The sequence below is a fragment of the Parasteatoda tepidariorum genome, chromosome 2 (genome assembly GCF_043381705.1).
Source record: "Parasteatoda tepidariorum isolate YZ-2023 chromosome 2, CAS_Ptep_4.0, whole genome shotgun sequence".
Classification (NCBI taxonomy): domain Eukaryota; kingdom Metazoa; phylum Arthropoda; class Arachnida; order Araneae; family Theridiidae; genus Parasteatoda; species Parasteatoda tepidariorum.
Genome location: NC_092205.1, coordinates 17,102,987 through 17,112,132, shown reverse-complemented (window position 1 = coordinate 17,112,132; position 9,146 = coordinate 17,102,987). Strand labels below are relative to the sequence as shown.

General features: G+C 30.9%; 1 protein-coding gene across 2 annotated transcripts; it reads left to right on the top strand.

Annotated features, from left to right (window-relative positions):
- The first annotated feature begins 321 nt into the window (after positions 1–321).
- Positions 322–9,146, top strand: LOC122270931 (toll-like receptor 13). 2 transcript variants are annotated; one of them, XM_043050320.2, is made up of 4 exons: positions 322–424; positions 4,971–5,635; positions 6,602–6,750; positions 8,983–9,146. In XM_043050320.2, exons 2-4 carry the CDS (start codon positions 4,986–4,988, stop codon positions 9,123–9,125), a joined length of 942 nt encoding a protein of 313 aa, XP_042906254.1. In that variant the 5' UTR covers positions 322–424; positions 4,971–4,985; the 3' UTR covers positions 9,126–9,146. The 2 variants fall into 2 exon arrangements, with proteins under 2 accessions (XP_042906254.1, XP_071033314.1); XM_071177213.1 differs by lacking the exon at positions 322–424 and having other exon boundaries at positions 4,947–5,635.

The window sequence follows — 9,146 nt, the reverse complement described above, 5'->3', positions numbered from 1 at the left end:
TAAACTAGAAACAAAAGAAAGAAGGTGCATTTGTAGTAAGTTTAAGAATTCAACGACTTTTTTGTTGTTAATTTTATGCTTGTGACTGTAAAACACATTGTTCATAAATTTGTGTAAAAGTTTAATGGCAGATCTGGAGTACCATTTTATCTAAATCTCGAAATTAATTTTTTCCCTTGTTCACAAAATACTTTTGATATTTCTTATTTCTTTGATTCTAAGCTTTCTTTCACTTATGTTACTGCATCAAAAGATTTTTTTCAAAGCACAACTGTTAAGTTTCAAAGTAATGCATACTCATTCTTTTAACATTGTTCCATTGCCATTTATCAATGTGTACTTGCGTAAAAAAAGAAAGGTAACACCTGTTTATTACAGATAAAAGCTGACTGTATCATTTCACTTCGCTTAAAGTGATTTTCAGGTAAGTAAGCAGATGTTTCTTCTATTTTAAGTTATTGTTTTACTTGATGATATTCCATAGTTAAAATTAACTACTCATTATAATAGTCTATTCATTAGAATAAACTATTAATAATAAAATATTCATTAGAATATTCTTAGAAGTGTGTTTAGCATTTTTAGTGTGTAATATTTTCTGTCTTTATCTGAGGGCGATAATTTTATTAAAGCAGTATCATTTATTGAAAAAAAAATCTAATCAGTAATAATGCAAAACTTTACGGTAATAGAAATTTTTAGTCAGTAAAAATATATACAGTCAAACACCGATATTATGAACTCGAAGGGTGATTCTAAACATTTCATGATATCAAAAATTCGGAAAGATTTTACATTTTTTTTTAGCATTTTAGTTTAAATTAACAAAGGAACACAAAATAATCCTCAAAATATTTAAATGATATCAGAAAAGTGTTTTTATATTCAAAAAATGAATTCAGACATTTTTGATTGTTACTAAAATACTTTTGTTTTATTTCTCTCATATAAGTTCTATCAAATAAGTTATATACAATACTTATTAATATCTACTTCAAATAAATTTTAATCAAAACTCTCAATGGTTACAAATAAAATAAAAATATCATGAATAAAATGATTGTTTTATGTAACTTAAATTTAAATAGATTAAATGTCAGGAAAGTACTTAAGTTGATTGAATGTTATCAAATTGATTAATATTTCGGGGTAAACTGGTTTTTTTTTGATTGGGGGAAGGGTTAAAAAAATACTTCGTGAAATCGAAGACTATTGAGGAATGTAATCGATTAAAAGAGTTTTGTTTTCTTCAATGAGAATAACAAATGTGTATTGACTTTAGATTTTTATATAATTTCGATAAATTCAGAATATTGCAATTCACAACAAGAAGATTTGATTGAATTTGTTTTGTCAGAAGTGATTTAGGTGCAATTAATGCCAAAATGTAAGCAATTAGAAGGGATCTAATATTTTTTCTTTTTTTGTTTACATATTGTTCTTAAAATTAATAAAAAAACCTTTCTGCGATTGGTTAAGAATATTATCACGTTTTCCTTTTTAAAAAAATATGCGACTAATTGCCAAAGCTGCAAACTCTAAACTATTATCTACATTTATGTGTTTTTATTGATATTTTTCTTCAAGTTAATGATTCAGTTAAATGTTTCAGTTTACTATTACAGTTGTAATGAAAGTTCAAAGTTGAAAGTTCTTTACGCAATCTGCGTTCTTTGTTAAAAGATATTGTTAGAATCACACTACAGTTAAATCGCTAACGATAATAATTTCATTTCAGTGAAGTTTTTGTAAACAAATACCGTAGTCCTAAGAGGAAATATTTCAGCTTATTGATTAAAAAGCAGAACTGTGAAATAATGTTATTTATAGAAAAAAATTAAGGAATGAAAAAAAAATGAAGGAATAGTAATAGAAAAAAAGTGAAAAATTGGAAAAGTAAGGAATGTTAACGGGAGAAAACATTAAAAAATAAGAAAAAAGAAAGAAATTTAATAAGACTAAAAATTTAAAGAATCAGGAAAATTAAAAAATGTTAACTGGAAAAAAATCAAAAATTAAACAAAGGATGGAACTAAATTATAGAAAAAATAAAAGAATCAGAAAAATTGATGGTTTGTTCATATCTGATTAGTTGTCATATTTATATCAACTTCATTCAACTTCCCATCTCCCTTAGTATAAGAACAATTCCCCATCTCTCCTAGGAAATGAGCAACCCTCCATCTTTCCTAGCAAAGGAACAACTCTCCATTTCTCTAAGCAAAAGAACAACTCCCCATCTCACTTAACATAGGAACAGTTCCTCACCTCTTCTAGGATAAGAACAACTCCCCATCTCCAACTCTCCATAGCATAAAAACATAGCTTAAGAACACTTCCTCATCCTTCTTAGATTAGATGAAACTCCCCACTTCCCCCAACATTAGAATAGCTCCCCATCTCTCTTAGCATAGGAACAACTCCCTATATCTCCTAGCATAGGAACAATTCTTCATCTCTCCTAGAATAGGAAGCAACTCCCCATTTTTCCTAGCAAAGGAACCCTGTTACTCCCAGCATATGAACTATGTCCAATCTCTCGCAGCAGATGTGTTAACTCTCCCATTTTCATAAGAGTGTTTTGGCTGCGTTTTATATTTCAAAAAATAGATTGTTTCCAGAAAGAATCGCTGACGTGCAAACCATTAGCCATGGGTTTTAGCTTATGAAAAATCATTTAACTTTTAAGTACTTTACAATACTGCTATTTATTAGAAACTTTGAAAATTTAAAGCATATGCTTTGGGAAAAACAGTGAAATTGTTCCCAAATTTGATGTCCCCAATCAACAATCGTAGGAATCAACTTTCTCATTCTGCTATACAATGCAGTACTGAGTGTTGTAAATTACCTGGAATCGCAGAGAATGTAGCGTACTTTTTCTCCCCGAACCTCTTTTTGAATAATTTTTTTAGATCCACCTTTCACATTATGAATTTTATGCTAATAATTTCCTTGTTAATTTCTCGAGTGTCTCACTTGAAAATAGAAGTAAAATATTATTTACTTGTTGAATATTCGTTCTTCGTACTGGTTGAAAAAAAAGTAAATAATCAAGAAAGCAATATTAATCAACATTAGGAAATCATGCGAAAAAGGAAGAAAAAAACTGAAAGGCATTTTTTTTGTATTTAATGGCGGGCACTTGGAACTATTGTTCATTGGCCACAGAAAGTGCCAGAACTGCTAATTCTCTTTTCGCTACCCAGTGAGCACCTGTGGCGAATCCACGGCGGTGGAGCAGCGGCGCCCACGTCACACTACCACAACCCGTTTATAGGGCAGGTCTCATTCACACACAAAGGAGAAAGGACATAGAACACAGATAGAGAGAAAGAAATATCCATGCCTTGTCTGGGATTCGAACCAAGAACCTTTCTGATGCAAGGACAGTTCCCTGCCCCCTACACAGGCTGGTCGGCAAACTGAAAGGCATATACTGATATAATTACTTAAGCTTAAGCAATTCCAATTATTTATTTATTTTTATTTGTTGCCCTTTTCAGTGACCTTACCTTAATAGATTAATAAAAACATAATCTTAGAAATTCAACCAATCAAAATAAAGATTTAAGTTCAGTATCATTCAGCATGTTCAGTATCATTTGGTATAATGCTACTGCTCAAAGTCAATTACTTATAAGAAAAAAATTACTATAATCAATAAATCTATTTTCCCAACACCTATAGTAGGAATCTTGGTACCAATAATATTATTTTATTAATATACTTATTATTTTAATTAATATCTATTAAAAAAACTAGTTAACATAATACCAGTAATACATATTACCAAAATTAGTAAAGCGTCATTAGTGTAAATGATAAAATTTCATTTTCTTACAGTTTTCCTAGATTAAGAGTTACCGTTTCTTCATAAATTTAGATATTAAATGCAATTGTTTTTTTTAAAATTTCAATTGGTACCTACTACCAAAATAAATTAAGCACAATTGGCGTCAAGAACCACCTAGCTATTTTTTACTGTTCCCATATACGATGCGAACTAATACCAATTACTTCGAAGGCTAAGAAAATCGCCGAACTTCTTTTGATGCCAGGGAATTAATTGAATGTGATATTAAATACAACTAGAGTTGTCGTTATAGGTGATGTGATTATGGAAACAAATTGTACGAATAAAGGTGTCTAATACAGGTACTGTGGCAATATCCTTCTTACCACCCTCCGTAATGGATAAGTAACCTAATAACACCATACTATTTTTTCTTGGCATCTAATACACAACCTTTATTTTCTTGTTAGTTGTTGTATATTTAAGTAAGGCTTTATGCAATTAGATTTAGGATAATATGAGTTAGTTCAATTCACTAAAAGAAATATTAATAACATTATTATAATTTAACCTTCGATATTCAGAATTTACTGCAATTTTCCTGTTTGTAAGTTCCTGTTGAATTTCTATTATTTAAGATCATAGAGACAGATTTAAACGCGTAAGTATCAATAGTGGTTTCTTATACTTTTTACGCTTCGGTAACGGTCATCTTTACCATACGTTGCGAACATGTTAACATTTAGTTTACTTGTGATAACCTAACATAGGAATTTAAAGTTAAATTATTCATTAAAACATGCGATAAAATTATTGTTTGATCAATTAGAGTGGCAGGTTAACAAATCACTCATTTTATAAAATATTCATGAAATTCCATGACAAACTCTTTCGTTGGGATGTAGCTCGTAGACTGGTGATGGGAGAGAGTTTATAAGTTCACAGTAAATTCATTGTGTTTTCAAACATATACACAAAATTTGGTCAGGATTAGTTCAGAATAATAATAAGGTACATAAGGTAAGGTTTGTATAAGGTACATACATACATACATTCTGATTTATTCATTTAGATAGTTTCTTGAGTAAGAATTATCTTCTTGAATAATTTTCAATGATGTGCGTTAATAAGTTGCTATTTTCAAGTAAAATATTTGCTTTTTTTATTTTTATAGGTTTCCTTACTCAAGATGTTTCTATTCGGTCAAATCCTCCTAACAGTTGTTGCAGCATCACTTGCTGTTGACTGTCCTCCTAGAGATAAAGTATATCCTTGCTCATGTGAAAATGATGGTTTGCTGACTTCTGTAGATTGTGAAGGCTTCAGCAGTCTCTCTAAGGTTGAACCTGTCGTTAAGAACACCTTAGGGCACAACGTATCATTCGCATTCTGGCGGTCCAATCTCGGTGACATCCCCTCCGAATTTTTCAAAGGACACCAGTCAGTAAACTTGCATTTTGAAAATTGCAAAATTGGATCATTTGGCGACAAACCATTCAGTGGGCTTGAGAACTCATTGAGACAACTTTACATTTATGGAAGCGTTGATAAAAGAAGGAAAGATCTCAAGACTTTCCCACTCAGTCACCTGAAGCATTTGAGGGACGTTTCTTTCCTGGGTAACGATATTGTCCAGTTGGGAAACGATTGGTTTGAAGATGGACCAGAAGCTCTGGAGCAGTTGGACTTGCAGGCAAATGACATTGAAAAGTTGGGAGACAAAGCTTTTACAACTCTGACCAATCTTCAGCAGTTATGGTTAGGTGACAACCGTGTCCGAACTGTGTCCAGATCCATGTTTCCAAACCCAGCTAATAAGTTGTGGTTGATAGAAATAAGGTAAGAAGCATACTTGTAATCTGTCTATTGAAAGAACTGTTCTTTTGGAGCAGTGGCGGAGACTATGGTTAGGAGGTCAATATTTAAGGCAGATATTGGTTCGGGTCGGTGAGAGACAGGGAATCAGTGGAGAGAGAAGCTCCCTTTTTTAAATGCGCTGTTTCTTGTTTCCATAACAGCAGACGGTCGTTGACTTTGTGGCGAAAGGAGATCTTTCCATAGATGAACTGCACTGATCGTTAGAGTCCGCAACCTTTTTTCTCGCCTCAGATTAAACCAACGAGATCATGTTGTTGGGTTGTGCCTACTACCCCCCCCCCTATTCGAGGGTAAAGAAACAAATTCCGCTGAAAAAAGATATGTGTTCATTCTGTCTGATTTTGTAACTTCAAGTAACGTTTGTTCAAACTAATCAGCATATTTTAAATTTCTAGAGCCATTAAAATTCTATATTAGTTTCTGATAATCATATCAAAAATTATTATGCTCTGTTTTTAATCTTCCGCATTACTATAAATAAAGATAACTGGTAAGATAATAACTGGAAAGATAACTGGCAAAATGTTTTACTACACTGGTATGTAACATTGTAAGAAATTATGAAAAAAAAACAAAGGCACTTTTTAAGTACTTTCCCTTTATGTAGTCTATGTTTAACAAACCGTCTATTTGTGCTAAATCTATTCTCTGCAATTTCGCATTCAATTTTTTCTGCATATTTTGTGCTGTTTTCTTCATAAGAACAATAAATTCTTAGTTTTTTACCGAGTGATGATCTACGAGATTTTATCTATAATTGCAGGGCCGCTTTACCATACCTAAACATCAGTTTTATATCTATATATGTTTGAAAGTTAAGAGAGTGGTCTTAGACTGTATTGAAAATGTTTATGTTTCACAGTTTCATTTTTAATATTTTTACTAAGCCAAAACTGATTAATTTATGCATTAAAAATTGTGATTTAGCTTCAACGGAATTGAAGAGTTGCCCGCAGACTTTTTCGAAGGATTTCCAGCTTTAAAAACAGTGAATCTTGCAGGAAACAAACTGAAAACAATTCCAGAAAGTATTTGGGGAAAAGTATGGAGTCAGCTAGAAGAAGTGTATGTTGAAAGTGAGTATTTTGTGTTGTGTTCGTTTTCACTCGAATCACATATTTTGTTCTTTATTTTTTGCGTTTTTAAGTACTATTTCACTTTCATGAGAATTCCTCCAGATGTTAGATTGCCTTCGGTGATTACGAAGATTAGTCACTGCGAATAGGGGTAAAGGGGCTCATTGATTTAAGCTAAGAGAGTCATTTTAAAACTCATTTCCTCTTCCTTAGAAATGATTTTACTCTTGTTTTTATGGTAGCAGACTTCCTCAAACGTTTGATCGAGAGGAGTTCTCGCGAAAGGTGGAGAGTACATTTAAATAGCAACAGAATACTTCGTAATGATCACCTTTATGTCTCTAAAATCCTTATCGAAAATAAAGTTTTCAAATTATGGTTCGCCAAATCTTAAATCATTTGAGAGACTTATGAAACAGTCATAAAATTATATCCGTCGTATGCACGTCCAAAAGGAAGAAATCGAGTCCTTATATTTTCAAAATTTAAAGTTTTTGAAAAAAAAAACATGCTGGTTAAAAAAAAACTACTACTTTTATATATTTTATATCATTGTCAAAAATATGTGGTCTTATTATGCCAACATTTTACCGCATGAGATTAAGCAATGAAAGGAAAAAAAAAGAAGTTATCGAAATCTAACAATATACCTGAGAGGATTGTGCGGCTTAAAATATGCATAAAAATCTGTTTGAATTTTTTTTATTTTTGACATTAGCTAATTGCAGCACTAACTTATAAAATAAAAATCTTGAAAGAGATAAATAAATATTTATTAAACTATGGATAATTAGTCATTATTTAAAGCAAAAAAAAGCAAAAATTTCGCTAAAAAGTAACTTATAACTTTAATAAGCTTATAAGCAATAACTTTTGAAGGAAATTGGAATTAAAAAAAAAAGAAAAAAAAACTCTTATGAAAACTCTTCATAAAAATTCATAGAAAAAAACTCTTCATAAATAAAAGTATGTCATTCAGAACGTCCAATTTAACTATTTCTTTCTGACTGTTGCAGAGTGTTCCACGTGGTAATTTTTTTTTACAGTTTAGTCATTCTGGAACCTATTACGCAAAATTAAAAATTTTTATTCTTAATCCATGTTTATTTTTCTACATAACCCTTTAATTTCAAGCTCCTAAGTCTTTTTGCTTGCTCAGTAAAATAAAATGTAATACAAAGCAAAATTTAAGTGCTAGGTTTAACACCAAAAAGCAGCAGCTCATATTTATTTTTCAATTTGAAGAGAGAAAAGCAAGAAGTTTCTATGATGTGTGCTGTATAACATAATATAATATTATTGTAAAATGAGTTTTTAATTAATAATCATTTAAAAATTGGCTGTTAATCTTAGTTAAAAGTAAAACTGTTGTTTGAAGTAATTAACAATTTTCATGTTTAAAAAAATATTCCCTGATTGCAGCAAAAACTCAGTATCGATTGGAATTCTTATAAAAAAAACAATTCCATTTCTGAGAAATACTTAAAGAATATTTTTAAATTTTATAAAATGTTTGAATTGAAAATATCCAATTTTAATTTCAAAAGTGAGTCGTTGCAAGTTGCAAAGAAAATCATTTTCAAATTAAAAAATGCATTATCTTTTAGAAAATTATGTTGTGAAAGTATATAATAAAAAACAAAAAATATTTCTCTCACGTAAATTATAAATTTTTGCCCAATACAGTATTTTTTATAATCATTTTCTTACTGAAAAATGGCCGACCTTCCTGTGTAGGGGTCAGGGAACTGACTTTGCATCAGAAAGGCTCTGGATTCAAATCCCAGGCAAGGCATGAGTGTTCTTTCATTCTCTGTACTATCTGTCCTTACCGTGTGAGCAACTTTGACCCATCTAATATGGTGCCCTTGAAACAGTAGCCAACAAATTTGCCCTTCAGATGCCTGCATGACGAAAGGTCATTCTCGAGGAGGGCATTGGAAAAAAATATTAAGAAATGTGTTATCTTTCGGAAACTGTGCTGTAAAAGTACATAAAGAANAGTTAGCACTAATTAATTAACATATTTGAGGTTACCCTCCGGAACCATTAAGATTGACACTTAGTTCGTGAAAATCCGATCATTAGAACGAAAGTTATTCAGGGTGATTCGTTTTTTTTTTGCGGACTGTACATAATGAAATACATAAAAAATTTGTATCTCACGAATATGATCAATTTTCGCACAATACAGTATTTTGTAATAAAAACAACTTTTATTTAATTTTGTAGGAAATCAAGGATTTGTTTGCGATGAAAGTCTGAAATGGATCTACAGGCAAAAGTTACCTAAGATACTTAGAGGAAAATGTGGGTACGGCAATAATCTCTATAACAGGGACTTAGATACCTTAAAATTGGAAGATTTTCAATAAAATAGTAGAAACCTGAGAGAA

Coding starts and splice junctions, on each gene's coding strand:
- LOC122270931 (XM_043050320.2), top strand. CDS start 4,986: ATGTTTCTATTCGGTCAAATCCTCCTAACAGTTGTTGCAGCATCACTT. Junction 5,636..6,601: donor TTGTGGTTGATAGAAATAAG/GTAAGAAGCATA, acceptor ATTGTGATTTAG/CTTCAACGGAATTGAAGAGT. Junction 6,751..8,982: donor AGAAGAAGTGTATGTTGAAA/GTGAGTATTTTG, acceptor TTAATTTTGTAG/GAAATCAAGGATTTGTTTGC.